This window comes from Podarcis filfolensis (genome assembly GCF_964270895.1).
Source record: "Podarcis filfolensis genome assembly, chromosome: 7".
Taxonomy (NCBI): domain Eukaryota; kingdom Metazoa; phylum Chordata; class Lepidosauria; order Squamata; family Lacertidae; genus Podarcis; species Podarcis filfolensis.
Genome location: NC_139603.1, coordinates 17,000,400 through 17,027,473, shown reverse-complemented (window position 1 = coordinate 17,027,473; position 27,074 = coordinate 17,000,400). Strand labels below are relative to the sequence as shown.

Sequence of the window (27,074 nt, the reverse complement as noted above, 5' to 3'; positions counted from 1 at the left end):
AGCCACTGTCAAATAGTATAGTATAGTATAGTATAGTATAGTATAGTATAGTATAGTATAGTATAGGTGGGGCTTGCTGTCAGTGCCATTCAGCGGATGGGCTACTTTGTCAATTTACAATAGCATAATTGGCACAATTAAAACAGCAAAGTAAAAGCTTCCATTCCAGTGTTTAAAAATATAGCACCCTCTCAGTAGTGTTTTAAAGTGTGAACCGTTAAAATTCTCCCCAAATCCCCATTAATCCAAATGGAAAAGAATTGCACTCAAATGCATACTGCTTCTCCTGATGGCAGTTCTAATTTGCATTTCTTCTTCTTCAGTTTAATGTTAAAATATTCACTGTTGCACATAGCAAAAATGCTTTGTGGTAAATATTAAAGTGTGTGTTTTCTTAGTGGATTGTTGAAAGCCTTGACAGGAGTTTTGGCACAATCCATCAAGTTTCTGGGTATTCTGTTCATTTAAACTTTCTTGAGGCAGCCCTGCAAGCACCGTTAAAAGTATAGGAGTTTATTTTGCATTCAGTGGGTTTACACTTATTATCAGGACTGTTTGTAGGTATGCTGTGATACTGCATGGTTCCCTAAAATCAGCTACCTCAACTTTTATTATTTGATTTTTAAAAAACAGCAATTTTCTAGTGCTTAATGGTTATGCCAAGTATGTTTGCATGTATATGGGAAATGCCTTCAATGAATGAGATGTCCAGTGGAGGTGTTATTTCAATGCCCTGCATAATAGCTCTTTGCCTCGCCCATGTAATTTTGCAAAAGTAGAATAGAAAATGCCAAGTGACTACATACAATTGCAGAATGTACTGAGCTGGAAGCCATACAAATTTACTAAAATTGCCCAAAGTACATTATATATTTCGGATGTAGAGTTTTTATATGGTCTGGGTACAGACTTTTTAACAGCCCTACCTATTGTTAATCACCATTAAAAATGTCATGTTTTAAGAAGAGAAGAGTTTGGATTTAATATCCCGCCTTTCACTCCCTTTAAGGAGTCTCAAATCGGCTAACAATCTCCTTTCCCTTCCTCCCCCACAACAAACACTCTGTGAGGTGAGTGGGGCTGAGAGACTTCAAAGAAGTGTGACTGGCCCAAGGTCACCCAGCAGCTGCATGTGGAGGAGTGGAGACGCGAACCCAGTTCCCCAGATTACGAGACTACCACTCTTAACCACTACACCACACTAAGCCAAGTCCTCTGCTCTTGCAGTGGAAGCAGGCAGAGCTGAGAAGGATCGGGCAAAAGAGCCTGTCGAAGACAAATTCTTATTATTCTTGAAATAAGAAGCTTAGGACTAGGCGTCCCAAAGCTGAGATCTCATTCACTCTGAATAAAGATGGAGGACCTCCTTCCTGGTTTGGAGCAGGGTGGACATGCCCTAAGAGGTGATTCATAACCCCCAGTGGCCCCTGGTGCTGTCTGTAAGTCATGTAAAGCAAGCCGACCAGCTGTCAAGCTATGGGTCTTGACAGTCTCATTGAACTTGCAAGCAAGAGCTTGCGCCACAGCATCAGTTAATGTAGCATCTAGTCCAAATCCACAAATGATGAAGTCACACATATAATCCCCCCCCCACTAATTGTTAATCTGGTGATCTAATCAGTATCAGCACACACACACACTGCAGAATCCTGGACAATGCACTAACACTCATGGGATCCCACTCAAGGTTTGATCCTGCTTAGTGGCAACCCAATGGACCAAGGAGTAAAACTTACACACATTGAGCAAAAACCACAGACTCCTGAATGTAACTGCAACAAATTACTTGGTTTATTGAAATACAAAGCTTGATGGAAATGAAAAACTGAAAAGATATAAAATGGGATTATGAATGATGAAGAATCTACATCGAAAATGGAAAATAGAGAATTGAATAGATCAGAATTAATACAAAGTCAGGTATAATATGTTTAAATGATTAGTAATTGGCTTGGGAGCCACCCAGAGTGGCTGGGGAAACCCAGCCAGATGGGCGGGGTATTATTAATAATAATAATAATTGGATTTGCATGTGGCTAAACAAATGTCAAGCATTGACAAAGCTGTCACATAACTCTTATCTCCCTCCAGCCCATCTAGTTGGTGAAATGAGTTCCTAGCAAATTAGAGCAATAAAAATTCACAGTTACCAAACGTAGAGCAGCAGACTAGATCCTGTAGTACTCCTTAATATATGCAAAATGAACAAAACGAGGCAAATAGCAGTAGGAAAGGGAAAGCCCAACCACCTACATAGGAAGAAGAACTAGCCATTTCTATAAATCAGCAATGGGGGGTGGTGGAAATTTCCATTAATTTTCCCCATCAATTTTCTTATTATATTGGTGGACCCACATAAAAACGGACTGTGAATTACAATAATCCACCCATGAGGGGAGAAAATGAAAGATGCGGACCTTGTTGTAGACATGGTTTTACACACAGGGATGGTGGACACACTTCAAGCCTCAGTTTGCCAAAACATTTCATGCTCCCACTTTGTTTAGATCACATGGCTGCTTCTCTACCATCCTAATCAGATTTCCAAGGTCTTCTCTGTAAGCTTCTATGGAAAGCACTCGGGTTCAAGCAACTTCCACAGGAAAAACACAAACATGACATAGTCTATTTTAATCCGTCATGGCAACTCTGTTATGTGCATAAAACATACCATAGCTTCTTGGTGTGATGTAGGCCTAGCAGCATCCATATTAAAACTATTATTTCAAAACAAACTCTCAACAGCTGTGCTGTTTTGCCAGTGCAGTGTTGTGCTTGGGGCTAGAGCAGGAGCTAGCAAATGGAGGTCTCAGACCAAATTCAGCCTCATATAGGAATGGGCTTTGTGGCAACCAATAAACAAAGAAGGTTGCGGATGAATCATGTGTGTAACAATTGGACTTGGTGGCAAGACAGTTGGGGGAATGGGAATTAGTCCAGTTCTTCCCAATTCCATCTCAAAGTGGTCCTGATGGAATTAGTTGCTGACGAAGACCACCGGAAACTACCAAAAAACCCACTTCTGGCCCAGTGCTACCTCCATATAAGGCAAAGGGTAAAGGGGACCCCTGACCATTAGGTCCAGTCATGACCGACTCTGGGGTTGCAGTGCTCATCTCACTTTACTGGCCGTGGGAGCCGGCGAAGAGCTTCCGGGTCATGTGGCCAGCATGACTAAGCTGCTTCTGGCGAACCAGAGCAGCACACGGAAATGCCATTTACCTTCCCGCCGGAGCAGTACCTATTTATCTATTTGCACTTTGATGTGCTTTCGAACTGCTAGGTTGGCAGGAGCAGGGACTGAGCAACGGGAACTCACCCTGTCGCGGGGATTCGAACCGCTGGCCTTCTGATCAGCAAGTCCTAGGCTCTGTGGTTTAACCCACAGTGCCACCCGCGTCCCTTCGCTACCTCCATGTACATCTCTTAAAACTCATTTGCATTAGAGCTGTGAAAGTGCATTTCTGAAGTGTGAGTGTCCTCATATTTGTTAGCTTGTTTATATACTGCAATAGTTTAAAGACACTAACCTGGAGCCAAGTTCAACAAGTCACTTGTAAAATATAGTGCTGAAAAAGCTTGATTATATTTGTGATGTTTATTTTATTTTTTATGTTGTATTATGGCAAATAGCTACTTTCAAACTAAGATTTGAAACTCTGTGAGGCTGGATGGGTAATAATGACATTTGAAAGGCTAACTACCAGATTTAAATTAAGATTTTTATTGATTTGTGCTTAATGCTGTTTTTTTTTTACAACAGTTTTAATATATCTGTCTTCCCCATCATTGTTCTATTTTGTGATGATGTAAAAGTTTAAGCCTAAATTTGAATTGATTGTGCTTAAACCAGTTCATGGGGGGAAATGATTTAAGTGCAATAGAACAATTACAATAATGCAATAGAACAATTACAATAATGCATAATAAAACTCTAACACAATGCGATTTAGCATTGGCCATTCAACAGTGGACAATTCACTTAAAATGTATCAAAAGTTTTAAATGAGCATAAAACATACCAATAGGTCAATTATCAATATCCAATATTAATATCATCAACAGTATGCTCACTTGAAGCAATCCAGTTCATATTAAGAGACCTAATAATATGATAGCTCACGTACATCGGGCTGGCAGCAAAAGGTTAAAATTAACAAAATTACCTTAAGCAGAAGCCTCCATTAGGTGTACTATCACTACATACAAACTACATACAAACTCCTTCTTAGCGGTCAGTCCCTTAGAAGTGCTCATCGAGTTTCCTTTAGTGTTCACCTTAGATCCCTTGCAACAGATCATATGAACAATGTTCTATTTCACTTTTCGAAGTTTGACTCTTAAAATTTTGAAGTTTGATAGGGTTTTTTTGGGGGGGTCAGATGGGTGCCTTCTGTGATTGGGTAGAAGTGCTTGATGTCTGATTTTGCACATTTCATACAGCTTGAATCTGAAACTTTTTTCTGTGCAGCTTTGTATCTGAAACTTGTTTTCTGTGTGGTTGAAGTGAGGTATGTATGCACAGATGAAAGAGGCATATTTTCTCCCTGAAAATCTGCTAATATAATTCATAGATAATGGATTCAAAAATGGAAATGTGGCTATTGGGCTGTAATAAGAAAACATTATGGTTTAAAATAATCTGCAGTCTCTTTAATATTTTTCTTTTTAGTTAGTTAAAGGGACTATAGGCATAAGATCCACACACAATATACTTATTTATTTTTAATTATATTCCCTCTCCATTACACACACATTCAAAACTAAAAGGAACAGAGTAGCCCCCTGCCCCCAAAAATGAAGGGGGAATCTGTAGATTTCTAGAATGCAAACTCATGATTTTTATGCAATTATCTCGCAACTTGATTCCATGCACTATTTATTGTTTTGTTGACAATATTCACTGCCTGCATAAAACAAAATTAAAGTTGTATCGTGTTGACGACTCCTTTAAACCAAAAGAGAGGGAAGGAGGGAGGGAGGCAGAGAAATAAACAGCCTTATGTGGGTAGTCAGATGTTTGGAGATTTCATATAGCTCTGTCTTTTTTTTGTCTTTTTTCACTCCTTAGAGTGTTAAAGGAGTGTTGCCTGTTCAACGTTGATCCATTTGAGAATTTAACAGTGCACCAAAAGGATGGCAAGTCATGCATACAAATTTGCATTCTCAGCAGACATTTGCCTTTTTTATTTTATTAAACTGCCTCATTAAACATTAAAGATTTGTCTGCAGAGATGCAGATTGAAGTCTTTCCTTTTCAGCTTCTCATTGGCATATAACTTGCAAAATTCCAATGCTAATGCAGTGGTGAGAAAGAACTAGCATAAAGCTATGGGTGTTTTCAACATCAACATAATCTGAAAGAAATAGGTAGGAATGGACAAACCAATCTATTTCTGCTCCACGTCACATTTCATATATTCACCCTTAATTATGTTCTGTCCTATTTCTGAATTAATCTGCAGTTAAGAAGAGAAATAGGCACACCATTTTGCATTTAAATATGCATGTGGACATGTATACTTTCTCAAAATATACATTGGAACATTGGGGAACCGCAAAAGCTGGTGGGTGACAAAAGTCCAACATGCACATTAGTCTAGGTCAGGGGTCAGCAAACGTTTTCAGCAGGGGGCCGGTCCACTGTCCCTCAGACCTTGTGGGGGGCTGGACTATATTTTTTGGGGGGAAAGATGAACAAATTCCTATGCCCCACAAACAACCAGAGATGCATTTTAAATAAAAGCACACATTCTACTCATATAAAAACACCAGACAGGCCCCACAAATAACCCAGAGATACATCTTAAATAAAAGGACATATTCTATTCATGTAAAAACACACTGATTCCCAGACCGCCCGTGGGCCAGATTTAGATGGCAATTGGGCCGGATCTGGGCCCCGGGCCTTAGTTTGCCTACCCATGGTCTAGGAGGAACAGATCAGGTCAGTTCTTATTGGAATTTGTGAAAATTGCATTACTCAAGCAACCCTAGAAATTGACTAGGGCAGGAGGAAAACATGGGACTGATTTTAAATTTGTTTCATGGAATACTGTTCTTTTTTGCGGAGAACACAGTATCAAGGCTTCCACCATGCTGGGTGCCTAGCAGTCCACTAGGCTACTACACAACTATCACTGGCCTCCACGCTTACCATTGAGGCATGAAGAGGCCCAGACCCTATGTGTTGTATCTAGTCCTCCCTAGAATAAGAGAGACAATAAGCACTATGGGGAATATCGTATGTACCATTTGCCACCTCTTGAAAGGAGACTGGTAACTGTGAAGCTACTTAGATGTGGCACAAGATAGAAAGAGAGAGTAGGACAGACTTTCTCCTCCGTGTTCATTATTCTTGAATGAACCCTCCCAGATACAGAGCTTCCACACCCTGTATTTTGCTAACAGAGTGAATTATTGCCAGGTCTTATGTTTTAAGCCCCAGATCAACCTTGAAATACATTGGTACATGCTCCCCACTCCACCAGGTGAACATTTGCAGAGCAACCCCTCACAGGTTTGGTTTCATCTGAAGGAGATCACTGGAGATTAAATGTGTTCATGTAATAAATTGGGCATAGCTGGAGAAAGATAGCATAGCACTTCTGAAAGGAGCATAACCACTGTCTCAGCAGAGCTCAGATAGAGATGCCAGAAAGTGCTTTACTGAGTGCAAAACTAGCTTTCTTTCTTTCTTTCTTTCTTTCTTTCTTTCTTTCTTTCTTTCTTTCTTTCTTGGTTGCTGCTCCAAAATTTTCCTGATCTTCTTGCTCACACAAAGTATATTCAACCATCACTTTTCATATTATTCTTTCCCAAATCTCCTCTTGCCTCCTTGAGGTGTCTCAAGCTATTGTGCACTATTTATTTATAATTTTATTAACAATAGATGTGGCCAGCAACACTGCCACTGATTGTGAATCTTAAGCACCCATTCTGGGTTCATTAACCACTTTCTGTACAAACTGAGACTCCTACACAGGAATAATATCACCATGCCAATATCAGTTAGTAGTAAAGAGCAGTAAAGAGCTGTTGTTGTTGTTGTTGTTGTTGTTGTTGTTGTTGTTGTTTAGTCGTTTAGTCGTGTCCGACTCTTCGTGACCCCATGGACCAGAGCACTCCAGGCACTCCTGTCTTCCACTGCCTCACGCAGTTTGGTCAAACTCATGTTCGTAGCTTCGAGAACACTGTCCAACCATCTTGTCCTCTGTCGTCCCCTTCTCCTTGTGCCCTCAATCTTTCCCAACATCAGGGTCTTTTCCAGGGAGTCTTCTCATACTTATTTTAATCCCAGTCAATCCACACATACCTTGCCATGGACAAAGTTTGCTTGCATTTCACGTTTAGCTCCAAAACAGTCCTGAGCCCTCTGATGGAGCCTTCAGCCTTTGGCCTCTCTTTTCTAAGAATTAAGTATGGAGTTCATATTACCCAGTCTTCAGTTTCTAAAAAGCACATAGGGGATTAATTTGGAGTGTTAATTGTACACTGAATAATTTAAGCCTCTGTGCATACAGGGAGAAAAGAACTGATTTTAAAAGATGTACCACAAGGCTACCAAATATTAGAGATGTGTGAAATCTTTCAGAGGATTTCAGGGGAAATTTCAAGATGCATTTGGGCAGTTGTGTTCAGTCCCTACTATCCCTGCCAGGCGGCTCAAAATTCTGCTTCCTTAGAAGGGCTAAGAAACTGCCTAGTGACAATATGTTCAGGAAAGCAGAGGAGCTGATGTTCAGCAAGGGAGCACAGCAGGATCCGGTGTCGATTCCACACTTACTTCAACCTACTGCTCCCAAGTAAAAGGTGCTTAGAACTGTAATGATTTTACAAGAGGGATGAGGAGTTTATGTTGTTGTCTTGTTGGGCTGTAAAACCATACCTTGGTTTTCGAACAGTTTAGTTCTTGAACGTTTTGGCTCCCGAACATTGCAAACTCAGAAGTGACTGTTCCGGTTTGCGGACTATTTTTGGAAGCCAAATGTCCGATGGGGCTTCCACGGCTTCTGATTGGCTGCAGGAGCTTCTTGCAGCCAATCAGAAGCCGTGCTTTGGTTTCCGAACGTTTTGGAAGTTGAACGGACTTCTGGAATGGATTCCATTTGACTTCCAAGGTATGATTGTATATGTAAGAAAGGGGAACCATACTGGGGTAAACACATCCTTTTTTGTTTGTCCCTGTGTTATTTTCAGTTTGTTGGTTAGGTTTTCTAGTAGGGCTGTTTCCCATACACTGGTCCACGTTTACTCCTGACAGGTCTCTCCAGTGTCTAGTTAAGATGCTCCTAGCTACAGAGAATAGGTGGCTTATGATTTCTTTGTAGTGTGTCTGTTGTTGTCTTGGAATATATTCAATAGGGCCAGTTCTACACATACACTAAGCAAAAGAATGAAAAATTACTACCCCCTTTTTTCTCCCCACCCCTCTCCCCCACAACCTCACAATGTCTATGACAGCAGTGTCTCATACTGAATGTAACTATGAATTCAAAACAAAGACGCTGATTGTACCTTTGTTAACTATGAAAATTCTTTAATGAACACACACATACAACAAGGATGAGAAATCTGTGGGCTTTCAGATTTTGGATTACAACTCACATATTCCTGACCATTGCCCATGCAAGCTGACAGTGGTGTGAGTTCAACAACTTCTGGAGGGCCACAGATAATTTATTCCTGCTTTACAATGTAATGACCAATCTCAGCTACATATTAAAATCTTGGATTTCTCTGATCAGCACTCACTTGCTTCCTTTGAGACATTTAAAAATAGCTTCTCCGTGTGAACCAGGCCAGGTCAACTGCAAAGCAGGTACAACTTTTGTAACCATCTTCCTGCTTTGCTTTGTTATATTTCTCCCCTGAAGGGAGAGGAGAGATCCCAGACTATCCCTGAAGGACACTGGACTCAACCACCACTGATTTGCAACTGTTGGCCTTGACACCAGACTTATCGGTGGGGTGGGGAGATTAAAGGGGGGGGGGAATGGTTGGTTCAATATGAATGATTTTTGGAGCAGAGGGAGGTTGAGGTTTTGTTCACTTTTGTTTATTTTTTAACTAGTGAGTCAGAGTATTGCTTTGTTTATTATTTGAGTCTTTTAATGGATGTTAAGTTATATGAAATATTAATGTATCATATGATTTCCCCAACTCCCCCCCCATGGTAATATGTCTTCTTCTTTGGCGATCACTCATAGCAGAGTAAGATTGTCTTCCATAAACACAGTTTTAACAATGAGTGCGTAAGTGACTGTGGAGGCCAATTCTGGATCCACATGTCCTTCCACAGTGGGGACATTGGTTTCCAGGCGGAAGCTGATCACGGTGTGGATCTGCCAAGCGTGCCTTCCTCCTAGCACATTTCTCCCTTGTGTCCTGAGTTCAAGTGTCTTCAAAGCCCATAACACCTTTGGTAAAGGCTGTTCGCAGGCCAGTGTTTCCCAGTTGTCAGTGTTTATATTACATTTTCTCTCTCTCTCTCTCTCTCTCTGTGTGTGTGTGTGTGTGTGTGTGTGTGTGATACACACAGAGAGATAGATGTAGACACACACACACACACACACACACACACTGCATTTTCTGGGGGTATGCAGGGGGTTTGCATACCCCTAAACATTTTGTGAATCTAACAGGAAAAGAAACTAAAAAAATTAATTTTTTTAAGTTTCTTCTCTAGCTTGGTGAATTGTCAGTTCCATTACTACCCCCAATGGTGGCCTAATTTCCTGTCACAGTGTTTCCTGAGTCTCAGATGGAAGTGAGCGTTTAATGTGTGAAGTAGGAGTTGGAATCTATCATGGTGATTGGTCAGTTTGATTGTTACCACCTCCGATGGTGGCTTCATTTCCTTTCCCGGTGATTTTCTTGAATCAAAATGAGAGTACCCCTAAACATTTTAGGGGGGAAAGGACTGCATATATATGTGTGTGTGTGTGTGTGAGAGAGAGAGAGAGAGAGAGAGAGAGAGAGAGAACACACAGAGAGACATACATACAGTATATATATGCTGTAAGTTGCTTGGAGACTTTTGGATAACAAGTGACTAATAAGTCTGATAAATGAAATGTAATTACCTCTCCAGACAATGAGATGTTTCTAATCTGTCCTAAATACACTTTCTCTGAAGTAGCTTCTCTTGATTTTGATGGAATTAACTTTCATTTAAACACTCTTAAGATTACAGCCTTACTTTAATTTCCAGTTTATGAGTCAGGTGTCATTTGTATGTGAAAAGTGCCCTTTCTTTGAGTAACTACAGGGAGCTAACTGTGGGCAGCAGGATGTATGCAAGTTTTTTAGCTTCTCTAAAGTACCTTTTCTAGAGCTTCTGTATGGAAACAATTATGTGTGTTTCGGTATTAATGCATGTATCTTACAATAAGCACAACCCACCCATATCAGCTGGGATCCTTCTAGTCATGGTACAAAGTTACAGCCCATAACATGAATACCAAGTTCCAAGGGACACCATTTTCAAAGCCCAACAGAGCATAGATGCCAATGAGAAGCCTATGCCTGGTTTGCGATATCAATCTTCGGCAGAAAACCACTATGTTGAGCTCCTGAGCACTTTGTTATCAAGAAAGCCAGTAGTCAAACAAAAGAGAGTTATTGGGCAGGATCTAGTTGTCTTTAGGGATGCAGGTGGCACTGTGGTCTAAACCACAGAGCCTAGGACTTGCTGATCAGAAGGTCATGGTTCGAATCCCCGCGACGGGGTGAGCTCCCGTTTCTTGGTCCCAGCTCCTGCCAACCTAGCAGTTCAAAAGCACATCAAAGTGCAAGTAGATAAATAGGTACCACTACGGTGGGAAGGTAAACAGCGTTTCTGTGTGCTGCTCTGGTTTCGCCAGAAGTGGTTTATTCATGCTGACCACATGACCTGGAAAAACTGTCTGCGGACAAACGCCAGCTCCCTCGGCCTGTAAAGCAAGATGAGTGCCGCAATCCTGGAGTTGTTCACGACTGAACTGCCAGGGGTCCTTTACCTTTAGTTGTCTTGAGGAAAATGTTACAAAGGGCGCTGCTAAAAAGCAGATATTGCATTTTCATTGGAATGTTGATATATGTCAACTAAATCGTGTTTTCTTGGATATCATAGGTACCTCAGTCCTTCAGGTGACAGCTACAGATGCTGATGACCCCACCTATGGAAACAGCGCTCGGGTCGTGTACAGTATTCTTCAGGGACAGCCATATTTCTCTGTTGACCCTAAAACAGGTTAGTACACCCATTCCACTGTGAGTGACATATCTACAGGCATATTTTAGGAGGTTCTCTCCTCCCCATATTCAGTTAAAAGGCATAAACAATATGTGCTGTTACGTTATTATCACTATTAATATAAATATACCCTGCCCGTCTAAAAAACTACAGAAAGGTGGCTTACACAAAATGGATACAATAAAAAAAAAGATTTAAGACTTCCGCTTAAAAACAATCTAAGAAGAAAACTCAAAAGCAGTTAAAAAGAAAGTCGTCAAACAAATGCCACGGAAAGTCTCAATGCATGACATGAGCACAATAGCACTCTAGGCAGTTGCAGTTACTGTAACTTACTGTTATTTGTTAGTGTGGCTATTGCTTTAAGTAGCTTTTTCATGGTCATTAATGGTGCTACTGTTTTAAGAAAATGTCTAGGTACTTACTCTGGTTCCTATCCCTGCATGAATAACCAGAGGCAATTCTCCTTCCCGCATTTTCCTCGGATGACCCACAGGCAAGGGTGGAGGAAGGGGGTGCGGTGGCTGTGGTCCACCCTGGGTGTCACCACTGGGGGGTGACACAATGCCAGGTGGCACTCACTGCGGGTCCTGCAGCATGCCAGAGCCACCACGTCTCTCCTGCGATAGACACGGTGGCTTGGGTGTGTACAGGCTCCACGCTGCCCAAACAGTCTGGCCGCTGCCTCCCCCCCAGCTGTAGGGCGGCTGAGTGGGGGGGAGGAAGGCAGACTCCGGAGGCCCCACAGTGTGCCCCACCCCTATGGGCGGCCCGCCATGCCCCTGGGTGCACCACCCCACGCGCTCAAGCGGCTTCCTCCACCACTGCCCACAGCTTTGTTTAGAAAACCTCTTCCCTCTTTTTGAGGTTCACTTTCCCTCAGACAGCTTCCAGGCATTTCTGATGTCTTCACCAGACGTGTTCAATGTGGCCAAGAACTCATTGTTTCCTCCTGTCAACTGACACCTGCTATCTCATTGGCCTTCACTTCTCCCCTTCCTCCTCAAATGCTGCTGGAGTCTTCAACATCTATCTCATAGATCTTCTATGACTTCAGCTTCCAGGTTGACTCAACACCTCCAGATTCTCTCTCTAGGTTCTTCTCAAATCCCTCACTAAATCTCTTCATGGTCCACCAAGGACTGCACCAAACAGTGCTGTGTCTGGCCTTATATTCCCTTCAGGCCAATCAACTGCTTTCTGATGGACCAATTGGTTTCTGATGGACCAATAAGTTTGAATGGAATATTCATTAAATGACCAATCATAAAGTGACCCTTTGGATAATTCTGCATGTACATAAATGGAGAAGTATCACAGGTACATTGATATCTCCTTAGCAACAGAGAGCAACTGTGACCGTTGAACTGCCACTTGGCATACTGTTGAAGAACTCCTGTATTGTCTATGTCTTCTCTGGCTCTAGCCTGGAGTGAAAGAGAAGGCTTTTCTTATTCAGTTAACGATTTGCCTCTGCCTCTCAGATAGTGTTTACATCACAACAAAGTTCTTATGTTTAAAATTTGCCTCATAAAAACATGGTTTGTCTACAGTGGCGTATTTTAGCTTTGTTTTTGAGCAACCTTCTGAATTTGATCGCTTGCTTATTGTCAACTGAATGTATGAAAACAAGTCTTTTGAACTACTTGAATTTTAAGCAGTGTTGTTATAATATAAATGTTGATCCTCTATCCATGTGAAGAATATATTTCAGTTGTTGATACATTATCCGTAGAAGTTTGCTTTCTGGTTCTTGGAGAGTATCCTTTTTTGTGCCTATATATTTTCTGTAAGGTGATTAACATCCAACTCATTACATCCATAGGGGCTTCCACTTTCATTCTATAAAGAGAGATATTCCTAGTATGCTTGGAGATTGCCCCTTATATGAACAGAGAATTCTCCTGCCGCTCATAGAGCATATATATATATCACAGGTGCTAAAGGACAATATTTATTCTCTTGGCCTAAGAGTTCACCTGTTGCCATCTACAATAATGGAAAAGCATTGTATAGCATTACCTATGATCTGCAGCATAATGTTTAGGGTGTGATCTGTTTCTTGTTCTGCTTGTTCTGTCCCACGTATGCTGAAATTGGAGTTAAATCTATAAGGTTGTTTCCAAAGCATCTGAGCTGAATGTGAATGATCTTGCACTTTTCGGATGTAAAAACAGATATAGTCTGGTTTTTTAATGTTCTTCTTCTAGTGGAATGCTGGATTCAAGGTCACCTGGGCTTGATACCTTTAAAATTTGAAGGGGATTTTCTCAGTGTTTGTTTGTTTGTTTGTTTGTGCAAGTAATTGGAGAGCTACTGCTAATGAACATAAATGTTGCTAATATTTCCTAGCACCAAGAGCCACTCCCAAGGACAGTTTGGGAGCAACTGGGTCTTTCCTGGTTTTTTGTTGTTGTTGTTGTTTTTATTATTATCATTATTGTTGTTGTTGTTGTTGTTGTTGTTGTTGTTGTTGTTGTTGTTGTTAATGACAAACAAAGGTGGTCTCATCCATTGCTTCCCAACCTATTTTTTTACAACCCACATGTGGACACTGAAGGTAATGAGTGAATAGACAAAAATGTACAGAAAGGATATGCTGAGCAGAGGTGCTCAGTAAGAGAACAAAAATTGGTTGCATTTTATTGTGACTTTTATTCTTCATGTGCTCCCGAAAACTGGTTACTTTTCTATATACATGCTGTGTGCTATGAAAAAGCCAATAAAGTATATCACCTTCAGTGTATCATCTTTGTTCTTCTCAGCTTGGGTTCTTTAGGCCCAACTCTGCCTCTTAAATTTGGGGGCTATGTTTCCGTTTTCTGTGAAGTCTAAGGAAAACTATTGTATGTGATCTTTTTGAAATGAGTTTTTTAAAATGTCACAGTTGTGTTTGGAAAATTGTTGTTTCTGTGAGTGTTAGAATATTGCAATTACATTTCTGAGAAGTACATTTCCATATTGTATAGTGAAGGAACTTAAAGCATTAATCAAGGGCCCTCATGACTTATTTAGATGGAGAGTTCTCTCTCCTTGAGATCAGTATAGTCTTTCTTTGAACACCAGAAACTTGCCTGCTGTTTGATTATTGACATTTTACACTGTTTAAAATGCCATATTCTTCTTTTCACTCTCAAATGTGAAATTGTATCTTCAAAATTACACTAGGCTTACAGCTCCATTAGTCACTAAAATATTGCTGTTCAGCAAAAAAGTGAATGGAACTGTTATTTTTGATGGGAAAAATGAATGGTTTTGAAATTATATGTGGCAAACACATTCAACAACATGTTCCAGTAAAACGATTCTGTAGGGCATGTTCGGGCATGAAGTAAAATGGCACTGTATTGATGAGTGTTTGTTCTCATTGATAGAGAAATGTGTCACTTATAAACTTTGTGATGTCCTCTGTATTATTTTACTTTATATTTACTTTTCTTTTGGTAATACTGATTCATAAGATGAACAAACTGAGTCATACCTGTTGGGGTGGAAAAATAAGGAATGCACAAATGAATCATTTGAACATAAAAAATACAAACTATGATGGCAGCAGAGACATGCTTTAAGTATGCAAAGCTATCCATCCAGCTTCATTTTCCACTCACCCCATTGTTGTCAAATTGCATTTTTTTCACTTTTGGTTTTAGAAAAAAATTCCAAATCACTCATAGATAGAGTTGGATTACATTTTTGAAAGTACATGCAGATGAGTTTATTTGCATGTTTTATTCATATAGCCACAACTGCTTTAGCACTGTGTTCTTTCTATCCCTCCTCACTTGCTCCACTTCTCATTGTCTTTTTGATAGCCTCCTCAGATATTCACTGTTTTGGTCCAAGGGCTCTGGGCAGAAATTTTAAAGACTTCTGGCAGCTGCTGCAGTACCTGAGTTAGCTTAGAAGGTCAAAGCCCCAAGAAAGAAAGGAAACGATTATTTCCTCTGAAACAAATTCAAGAGTTGGAGCATATGCTGCATGCAACATGCAATTTGCATTTGATAAAAATCAATAATTGTACTGTAAAAGCACTTTGTTTTTAGATGATGCGTTCTTTTTTTGCAGCAGGCATTAGCCACTGTTTACACCTCACATTAAGCCATTGGCCATGACTTGCTGTGAAGAAGCAGCAGGTTAGAGCATGTTGATGAATTGCTCCCATTTTACTCCACTCACCTTTGAGCCTGGAGTAACAAACCACAAGGCTTGGCTTAACATGATGTGTTAGAATCAAACTGTTATGTATTCAGTGGTCTGTGTTTGCCTGAGCTTGAGTCTGGACTAAGGATTGTGAGCTCCTTTGTTCTGTGATTTGTTTTTTTTTTTTTAAATATTTTTATTCAAAAGTTTTTCCATATAAACACGACATACATAGACATACATAAACAAAACAAAACAAAAAACATGTACCATTTCGTATCCTAATTTCTTATACCTTCCTTCCCCGACTTCCTCATACCTCCCATTTCTGTATTCCAAATTCTTATCAATTGTTCAGCAAATCTTCCCTTATTTTAGTTAAAGTTTAGACTAATCTTCCTTATTCTCCTTGTCTTAACCATTACTAATAGTAACCATTTACTTTCTAATCCAACATCATTCTAACTTTCATTAACTTTATAATATTTCTTTAAATAGTCCTTGAATTTTTTCCATTCTTCTTGCGCTGTTTCTCTTCCCTGGTTTCGGATTCTGCTCGTCATTTCTGCCAAACCCATGTAGTCTATCACCTTCATCTGCCATTCTTCCAGTGTGGGTAGATCTTGCGTCTTCCAGTACTTCGCGATGAGTATTCTAGCTGCTGTTGTAGCATACATGAAAAAAGTTATATCCTTCTTTAACACCCCTTGGCCGACAATACCCAAGAGAAAGGCCTCTGGTTTCTTGGTGAAAGTATATTTAAATACCTTTTTAAGTTCATTATAGATCATTTCCCAGAATGCCTTAATCTTTGGGCACGTCCACCAAAGGTGAAAAAATGTACCTTCCTTTTCTTTACATTTCCAACATTTGTTGTCAGGCAAATGGTAAATCTTTGCAAGCTTGACTGGGGTTATGTACCACCTATAGATCATTTTCATAATATTTTCTCTTAAGGCATTACATGCCGTAAATTTCATCCCGGTGGTCCACAACTTTTCCCAGTCAGCAAACAAGATATTGTGACCAATGTCCTGAGCCCATTTAATCATAGCTGATTTAACCGTTTCATCTTCTGTATTCCATTTCAGCAGCAAGTTGTACATTTTTGACAAATTCTTAGTACTGGGTTCTAGCAATTCTGTCTCCAATTTTGATTTTTCCACCTGGAAGCCAATTTTGCTATCCAATTTGAACGCTTCATTTATTTGATGATAATGCAGCCAATCTCTCACCTTCCCTTTTAGTTTCTCAAAACTCTGCAATCTCATTTTGTCCCCCTCCTTTTCCAAAATTTCTCCTTTGTTCTGTGATTTGATACATGATATCCAATCACAGAACATTTCAGGATTTGGGCCTCTGCCATTGGCCCTTAAACTCTGAGTCATGATTCGCAGCTTAGAAGTTTAGATAACCAATCACGTTTGGAGTGGGAGTGGCCCAGACCTTCAGAAATGTATATAAGCAGTTGCTTTGCACCTGTCGTCCAGTTCTGTTAGTTCAATAAAGGTTCTTGCTGTTATCGTTGTGTCGTCCCTCGTGGGAACCCACCTACACTTCACAAACCATGAGTGCTGGTTTGTACATTAAAGTAAATCAAGCCTCATGATTTGTTTCTCCCAACTTGAGGAAGGGCAAACCAAAACAAAATAAAAGATGCTCATGATTTATGGCGGGGGCGTCCAACTTCCAAGAGTCTGCAATCTACTCACAATATTAAAAAACAGGCAGTGATCTACCCATTGTCAGAAGTTGTTGAGCTTTTTTTAGGAAGCCAAAGTTGTTGAACTTTTGGGGCGTTTTGCTGGGGGTTCAAAGATCAACCAGGATCGACCAGGGACACTCTGCAATCGACCAGTAGATCACAGTCAACCTGTTGGACAGCCCTGGTTTGTGGCTTGCCATAACATACAAAGACAAGTGTTGGCATACTTGGCATAAAAGGGACATTTTCTTCTCTCACACATATGAGGGAAGGCCTCTTCTCAAATGATTCTAGTTACAGGTAGGTAGCCGTGTTGGTCTGCCGTAGTCGAAACAAAATAAAAAAATTCCTTCAGATCTGAAGAAGTTGTGCATGCACAAGACAGCTCATACCAATAATAAACCTAGTTGATCTCTAAGGTGCTACTGGAAGGATTTTTTTTATTTTGTTTCTCAAATGAAGTTTGCCTTCTGCAGTTTAAAGAAATACCTGTATAAAAATGAATAATATTTTGTCAAGAATTGCTATCCAGTTAATCAAGAGCCCCTAACACGTTTTTTTACAGAGATGTCTACACACTTCATTTTTATAGGATTGACTTAAGGGATGTTGCCTGCATTCAGTCAGAATCTATGAGCTGTAGGTTACTTTGCCTCATTTCTTTCACAAAGTATTGAGTCAGTTCCAGTGCAGATATGTAGCAGAATCATCTAAGGAGACTTCTGCCAGTTGTATCTCTGCAGTCATAAGGCATACCCATGATGTTGACTTGTAGAAACTCAAGAGTCAGTCTCATTTTCCGGGGGTTGGGGTGGAATGCTCATTTTCTTCATGCCTGTGAGTCTATATAGAGATGGGATGGAATAACTGCTGAATAAAAATTCATAATATTGGGCTGTAAGAATGAGTCCTTGGGGTGTGTCAGAGTGAAGTGTTTTTCAAGTGTTAATGCCGAAAAGACACATTTGCTAACAAATCTTAGGGGGAGAATTTGAGCATGCAGTGAAAGAGACTATGCCTTGGAGATCTAATGTTCAATTACACCCTGAGCCATTTGCTGATAGCCTCTGCTGAGCAATCTGAAATGTATTATTATATGTGATTGATTTCTACTTTGCTCTGCTAAGAAGAGGTCACATTAGAGAATCAAAGCTCATCTTCTTGGTCAAGCCTTGCTTTATTGCAGACATATGTTTCAAACAGAGCGTTTGACTTGGCTTAAACTAAAATTTACTAGCAAGTCTGCCAATGATTATTTCATGGCTTTTCTATAAATACCAAGTTCTTTCACCAAAGAGACTTTTTTTTGGGGGGGGAGCTCCCCCCTTTGCAATTTTTGTCATTAAAAATGCAATAAGTCTCTTCCATTTTATTTATACAGCAGTCAAAGCATTCTGTTTGTTGCAAGGAATTCTTCAGAATATCTGGCTCAAAACAACCTCAAAATAGTGTTTCCAAAGTTTCTACTCTGCATTTTGAATTTTACTTTCTTCCTTCTTGGTTTTTATCTACCACCCACATGTATTGTAACTCTTGACAGCCAGAGTTATCTTTGAGGCTTACCTAGAATAATATTTAGAAGCAAATGTGAAGGTGTTTCCTTGGTGAATCATCCAAGAAAATAGAAGGGAGGTAAAAAGTTTCAATAAGACTGGTAAATTTGGAGGAGGAAGGGGGCTTCCTATTTATTTCATCACAGTCTTATGCGTATATCTGTTCAGAAGTAAGACCTGTTGAGGTTTGTAGCCTCAGCACTACCATAAGGAAAGTCTTATATTTAAGGGATTTAATCCCCACTTTTCAACTGATTCCCAGGTTTTCCCTACTCCCTCTTTTAATACTGTTTAAATTTCAGCAGGAAGTGGTGGGATGCTAGTGTTATTTGGGGAGAAATGCATTTGAGGGTGCATAGTAGCAAGAGCTGTGGTCTAAACCACTGAACCTAGGGCTTGCTGATCGGAAAGTCGGCGGTTCGAATCCCTGTGACGGGGTGAGCTCCCGTTGCTCAGTCCCTGCTCCTGCCAACCTAGCAGTTTGAAAGCACATCAAAGTGCAAGTAGATAAATAGGTACCACTCCGGTGGGAAGGTAAACGGCGTTTCCATGCACTGCTCTGGTTTCGCCAGAAGCGGCTTAGTCATGCTGGCCTCATGACCCGGAAAAAACTGTCTGCAAACAAACGCTGGCTCCCTCGGCCAATAAAGCGAGATGAGTGCCGCAACCCCAGAGTCATTTGCGACTGGACTTAACTGTCAGGGGTCCTTTACCTTTAACAGCAGCAAGAGCAGGTTGCGGTTTTAACAATTTTAAAAAGAAGGGGGAGTGGGGGTGCATACAGATGTGGGAAATACTGCATTAATTTTCCTGATTGTAATGCTCATGCTATTACCCTGTTTTCTAACATTCACACTGCAGTAGCTGTTGGTTATGGAACTGCAGTTTTTCTCGACAGAAAGGCACAGTTCACTAAATTCCATTCACACCAGTGGGTGTGGTGTGAGACAGCAGCAACGCATCAATGTCGCTATTCCCCCCACCCTTTGCACACATGTATTTTTCTGTTTCTGCAAAAAAATGGAAAATGGCACGAAAGAACTGTATGCCAGTATACTGCCCCAATTTCTATCACCGTATTCCAGAGATTTTCTAGGTTAATGAGGTTACAAATAGGTTTTTTTCTTTTTCTTTCTGGAAGCAGTTAACACTGAAATAGTGCCAAACTTCCTATATATTTCTCTAGATTTCCGTAAGTGCCTTTTACACTATGTGAAAGCTCAAATATAGTGTGGAAATCAACAGTTAGGGAAACATCGGGGACATGAAGTAAACTGCTTCATAAATGCAGCCTAAGATTCATCTCCAGTTCCCTCTTCCACATATGCCAGTTTGCGGCCTAACTCTGCTGATTCCATATTTCAAAGGATGACTACTACCACCACCCAACTGAAAGAAGCTGCACTTCCCAAGGGTTCACTGCTGCATTGGCATAAAGTGATTTTTCTAAAGCAAATGCAGAGATTCCTGCTTTTAATGAGATTTAGTTCTTTTGTGGGAGCTCAGGAAGCTGTCGTCTTGTCATGACATTAGTGCAAATGTTCCTTAATCACACATATTAATTTTGTGAATGCTGATTATAGACTAATAAGCCTCCTTTATCCATCACTGAACTTTTGTTCTTACGTCTGTATGTGTTTAAAAAGTGGGACCACAATCTAGTTCAATATTCCATTTAAAAATATGTGGAGCTTTTAATTAAATGAATGTATTTTCTCCTCCGGGTGTATTATGAATAAAACCATAGTTTTGTAGGCCTCTGGAGAAGAGGAGCTGATTTCCATCATTCCGTTTTCCCTAAAGTGCCTCTGCTGTGAATTTGGTAATGTAACGGGAGGCAAAATTCTGTATATTATGTCAGTTGAGATGTATGATTCTGGGATGAATTTGATAAGGCCTTAATCTGCATTTGTGGAATCCCTAGGCACTTTACAAAACCAGGATACTTGACTATCACACTCCACCACACATAATTCATAAATTCACATTTAGAATTCATCTCAACACTAGTGAAAATACTGCAACGTAAGTCAAATTACCTTTTTCAACAATAGCATACTATTATAAGGGCTTTTGGCGGGGAGGAATAGGCTGAATACTTGTCCCTCTTCTAATTCCTGGCAGCAATAGGTTAATGGGTCATTAAGGGAAACAAATGAGTAGCTCTATTCCAGAGGGCAAATGGGTGGACCTTCAACTCTCTGTTAGTTAGAAATACAAACGCCAGAGTTGAGAGCAGAGTTTGCTCTCATGTGAGCTAAAATCAGGCAGAAGGCCAGAAAGCAATTTTTGATTCCTGCTTGAATCAAAGGCTGTGGCTATGAAAGAAGCAAAACCTTCTTGGGAGTTGATGTGAACCCTTCCACCACAGGCCTGGGTAGTTTATATGTGTAAATATACCATGTATCATAAGCTCCGTCATTGAGCTTCAGTATGCTGGTGGCAATGTAGTGTGTATACACTCAGAGGATGACCTCCAAACCATCCTGAATATCTTCATAGAAGCTTATGGAAAGCTTGGCCTATTGCTCAATATCCAAAAAACCAAAGTGATGCACCAGCAAGCACAAAACAACCCCCGTGCAGTGCCACAAATCCAACTTAATGGTGTAATGTTGGAAAGTGTCAACCGCTTCTCCAACCTGGGCAGTTATCTTTGATGTTGAAATCATTGATGTTGAAATCTGACATCGCTTGAGCTCTGTGAGTGCAGCTTTCTCCCAATTGAAGTGCAGGGTGTTTGAGAACCAGGACATTCTCAGGGAAACCAAAATGCTTGTTTATAAAGCTATTGTACTACCAGCCTTACTGTATGCTTGTGAAACGTGGATCACTTATAAAAGCAATCTCCAACTCCTCGAAAGATTCCATCAACGATGTTTCTGAAAAGTTTTAAACATCACTTGGGAAGACAGATGAACTAATGTCAGTGTACTGGAAGAAGCAAAGATCACCAGTCTCGAAGCAATGATTCTTCGCCATCATCTTTGTTGGACTGTTCATGTTGTTCGGATGCCTGATTATCATCTTCCAAAGCAACTACTCTATTCCAAACTTAAAAATGGAAAGCTTAATGCTGGCGGTCAACAAAAGAGATTTAAAGACTCTCTTGAGGCAAATCTTTAAAAATGTAGTATAAACACTGACAACTAGGGAACACTGGCCTGCGAGCACTCCAGTTGGAGAACAGCTTTTACCACAGGTGTCATGGACTTTGAAGAATCACGAACTCAGGGTGAAAAGGAGAAACAACCTAAGAGGAAGGCACAATTGGCAAACGCTCACCGTGATCAACTCCCACCCGGAAACCTATGTCCCCACTGTGGAAGGATGTGTGGATCCAGAATTGGCCTCCACCATCACTTACGGACTCACTGTTAAGACCATGTTCATAGAAGACAACCTTACTTGGCTATAAGTGGAAGAAGAAGAAGAAGAAGAAGAAGAAGAAGAAGAAGAAGAAGAAGAAGAAGAACGAGAAGAAGAAGATATAAACACACCAGTCTCCACTGTCTTTCATTTCCAAAAGGAAACATGAACCCTGGAACATGGTGCCTCTGGAATTTTACACAGTTCAGAGATTGAGGTGGCATGCAGCAATATCTATGTCCTTTTCTAGAAAGATTTCATGATGAAATTTTATAGTTGTCTTTGAAAATTTACATTTCTTGCTAAAATGTGATTTTCATTATCAAACATCAACATCCATCCGGGGGCTGACTGCACATTCTTTAAAGGGGTGGGGCTTCCATTTCTGCTGCTTTCAGTAGAAGGTTTCCTATTCTGGACATTTGCAGTATGACCACATGGGCATTTCTTCACACATTTTTGAAGCATTGAAAGATCCTGGGTGCTTGCCGATGGAAGGTTTCCTAAAAAGTACTTCAGACAAGACTTTCTAGATCTGGATTCCTGCTTTAGGAAGAACCTCTCTGACAGATCCCAAACAGATCCCAAACAATAAGCTTGGGAGAGGAAATGGAAATCCTAACTGTGATTTTTTTATTCCCAGGGGTTATTGGAGGACATTCCCTACCAAGTGGCAATGGCGATGGCGAAGAGGGCCTTCTTCGCCGCCTCCATTGCATCTGCAGAAAACAGCAGCAGGAGACTTTTTCAGGTGGTTCGCAATCTATCGGAACCACCTGCACCACCTGGGCCTGGTAGGGACCCCAAGATCTCCTGCAATGCTTTTGCAAAATTTTTTGCAGATAAAGTTGCTCAGATTCAGAAGGAGGTAGACTCCACCGTGGGAGCAGGGCCAGGGTGGAAGAGTGCTAGAGTTCTGTCTAGTCCTGTTACATGGGATCAATTCCAATCTGCTACCTCCAAGGATGTGGACAGGCTGCTTGGACAAGTGAAACCAACCACCTGTCTCCTTGATCCTTGCCCATCCTGGCTGATGAAATCGAGTCGGGAAGGGCTGGGCGATGGGCTCTGCGGGGTGGTGAATTCTTCCCTCTGTGAGGGAGCCTTCCCAGACCCGCTGAAAGAGGCGGTCATTAAACCGCTTCTTAAAAAAACATCTTTAGACCCAGCCAATTTGGCCAACTATTGCCCAACTAAATTTACCATTCTTGGGCAAGGTGATTGAGCGGGTGGTTGCCGAACAACTCCAAACATGCCTGGAGGATGCAGACCATTTGGATCCCTTCCAATGGGGATTCAGGCCTCACCATGGGACTGAAACTGCCTTGGTCGCGCTGGTTGATGATCTCCGGCGGGCTAGGGACAAAGGTGAGAGCTGTTTCCTAGTTCTGCTGGATCTCTCAGCGGCATTTGACACCATCGACCATAACATCCTTCTGGACCGTCTTGAGGGGCTGGGAGCTGGGGGCACTGTTATACGGTGGTTCCGCTCCTTTCTCCTGGGCCATGTCCAGAAAGTGGTGTTGGGGGATGAGTGTTCAGACCCTTGGGCTCTCACTTGTGGGGTGCCTCAGGGTTCCGTCCTCTTCTCCCATGCTTTTTAATATCTATATGAAGCCGCTGGGAGAGATCATCAGGGGGTTTGGGCTGGGTGTTCATCAGTATGCAGATGACACCCAACTCTACCTCTCCTTTAAATCAGAACCAGTGAAGGCGGTGAAGGTCCTGTGTGAATGCCTTGAGGCAGTTGGAGGATGGATGGCGGCTAACAGATTGAGGTTGAATCCTGATAAGACAAAAGTACTGATTTTGGGGGACAGGGGGCGGGCGGGTGTGGGGGATTCCCTGGTCCTGAATGGGGTAACTGTGCCCCTGAAGGACCAGGTGCGCAGCCTTGGAGTCATTTTGGACTCACAGCTGTCCATGGAGGCACAGGTTAACTCTGTGTCCAGGGCAGCTGTCTACCAGCTCCACCTGGTATGCAGGCTAAGACCCTACCTGCCCGCGGACTGTCTCACCAGAGTGGTGCATGCTCTAGTTATCTCCCACTTGGACTACTGCAACGCGCTCTACGTGAGGCTACCTTTGAAGGTGACCTGGAAACTGCAATTAATCCAGAATGCGGCAGCTAGTCTGGTGACTGGGAGTGGCCGCCGGGACCACATAACACCACATAACACATAGCATTGGCTCCCAGTACGTTTCCGAGCACAATTCAAAGTGTTGGTGCTGACCTTTAAAGCCTTAAATGGCCTCGGTCCTCTATACCTGAAGGAGCGTCTCCACCCCCATCATTCAGCCCTGAGATCCAGCACCGAGGGCCTTCCGGCGGTTCCCTCATTGCGAGAAGTAAGGTTACAGGGAACCAGACAGAGGGCCTTCTCGGTAGTGGCGCCCACCCTGTGGAACACCCTTCCTTCAATTGTGAAGGAAATAAGTAGCTATCCTATCTTTAAAATATATCTGAAGGCAGCCTGTTCAGGGAAGTTTTTAATATTTAACGCTGTATTGTTTTTAATACTTGATTGGGAGCCGCCCAGAGTGGCTGGGGAAACTCAGCCAGATGGGCAGGGTATAAATGATAAATTATTATTAGTAGGTTACATCTGTTTATAGTGGCTTCTTCCAGTACCACCTGTGGTAATTAGCACACACCCACATCTCTTCTGTAATTCTTTGATATTGTTATTTTCTTTGTGCCAGCCTAGGCTATTTTAGCTTTACAAAGTTAGAATGGCTCAATCTGAGTGGTGGGCCAGTGAAATGTTGTGGTTCTGCTTCATCACTGAATGTATCATGGGGGCTGGAGCATCATCCTTGCTCAGCTTGCTGTTCTGGAGAATGGGATAGCTTCTCACCACCAGTAGGGAAAATGGACCCTGCCTACATGCCAAGAGGAGGCACAAGCCCAAGCAACAAGAATGCCCTCCAGGAATCCCTGGGAATAGAAATTCATGGTAAGAATTCCATTTTTCTCGATCCTATCTGACCCTGGAAATGCCAGACGTTGAATTCTGGATCTTTTCAATACAAATAATGTGATATATACCACTGAATGGCATCCCCTTCGCCTAAAAAGATAGGGAAGCAGGAAACATTCATCAAGTTTTGGGTCAAACAAAAACAAACCATGTGCAGGGACACACTCTCCCCACCCCACCCACCCCAGGCTATGATCCAGACGCATTTCCACAATTTGTTTGGCATTTTGCTAACACTGAAAGCAAGATGGGTTACAGCTGGTGAGACTGAAGGAGCACTAATGAACTGCGGATGAGGGGCTTTCTTTACACTTCATTGGAAAGATTTTGATGAAACTGTAGGTTACCAGGTAGCATTGTCAAGGAAGGCTAGGCTGCGAGGCAGATGGATGCTTTGCTGCAAACTTTGAAGTTTGCAAGCATCCCTCAGGCAAACATGTTGCAGTAAGTACCTCCAGGGATGGCTCAAAGCAACAGTCACTGCTTACTTTAAAAATAATAATAGATCAGATAATAAGAATGGTGGTGCTTATTATTTAGTGTGTACTTTACGCCTTACAAACTTTGACATCTCTGGTCCATTTTTGGGTACAGCTAGCACTAAGCTTCCCTCAAGATTTTAACAAGGTGAAAATTTCCAAAGGAGGCATGTAGTATTGATATTTTGCTGCCTGTTGGTTCCTACAAATTTCACAAGCATTCTTATGTTTTTTGTGTAATATTCAGTCCGTACAACAGATGATTTTATAAATTTAGGATTTCTTGCTTCCCTAATATCCTTAGTAGGCTATTTTTACTGCTGTTGTCATCATTACACTTAAAGTGATATTTTTAACAGGATTCAGCTTTCTCAACTCCCTAATTTATCCAACTAACAAAGCAATCTCATATTCTTTAGGAGGATATATATATATATATTAAATGCCTCAAAGACTTACAGTTTTTGCATGTTCGTGCAGAAATACGTTCTCCTATGCCCATTTGTGCAGAAATAAGTTGCACCCAGATCAGTTTATATTGAATATACTTGCAATCCCATTAGAAAATCTGGGTGTTGTTGTAAAAGCCGTCTTGTCTGTTAGGGGATTCCTTGTCATTTTTTACTACTGCAATCTTTGAAGAAAGACATTCAGTTTGTTAGACTTCATGTAAATTTATCAAGGCGGAAAATATAACCGCTCTGAACCTCACTAACTACAAAAAGAATAAGGCCAGTGACAGTCCCTTTTTATTATCATTAATCTGCAAGATACAGCTGATACAGTGGGTTTTTTCTTGGAGATAGCTTTCAAGCGCTTGTTCTCAGTGTTAAATGGCAAAGACTGGTTACACGAAAGCCACTCTTCTCCTGTCTCTGTGAATTTGAGAAGCTGAAGTTCTAATGCATTTGAAATCAGTCCTGATGAAATGTTATTAGCACCCCTGTGAAAAGGATGGCTGACCTTGGTCAAATTATCGTACTCAAGAGGCTCACAAGTGTTGAAAGTTGTAGGTGTTTCTGCAATCTGCTGTGTCAAGGGGTGATGCCTCCACAAAGAAAGTGATATCCTACCTCCCTTCTCACATACTTGGCTTTTCCTCTAAAGTTCCCAGAGTGGTTGTAGCTCAGTGAAGGGAGAATAGGGGTCTCATAGGAACTATCAGCATCCTTAATAAACTACAGCTCCCAGAATTCTTTCGTGTGTGTTTTTTAAAGAGTCGTATAATGCTTCTTTAAATGTATAGTGCAGATGTGGCCTAAGAACTGACACTCCAATGGAAGGATTGAGATATATGGCGAATGCTCAATTTGAACTGTATCTGATAGTGTGTTTGTGTGACTCATTTTACTGTGAACAGTTGCCAGGATCACTTGAGCCATGGTTGGGGCTTCACGGATTATACTGCTTAAAGGTAAAGGACCCCTGACAGTTAAGTCCAGTCGCAGATGACTCTGGGGTTGCAGTGCTCATCTTGCTTTACAGGTTGAGGGAGCCGGCATTTGTCTGCAGACAGTTTTTATGGGTCATGTGGCCAGTGTCACTAAGCCGCTTCTGGCGAAACCAGAGCAGCACACAGAAACACTGTTTACCTTCCCACTGGAGCGGTAC

The 27,074-nt window shown here is 41.3% G+C and overlaps 1 protein-coding gene across 6 annotated transcripts in view; it reads left to right on the top strand.

Annotated features, from left to right (window-relative positions):
* The window catches only part of CDH18 (cadherin 18), a 614,393-nt gene that overhangs the window by 495,410 nt on the left and 91,909 nt on the right, over positions 1-27,074 (top strand). For all 6 annotated transcript variants that reach the window (XM_083623835.1, XM_083623834.1, XM_083623830.1 and 3 more), the window contains one exon: positions 11,114-11,233. In XM_083623835.1, coding sequence (XP_083479961.1) covers positions 11,114-11,233 — 120 coding nt within the window. The remainder of the gene's footprint in view (positions 1-11,113; positions 11,234-27,074) is intronic.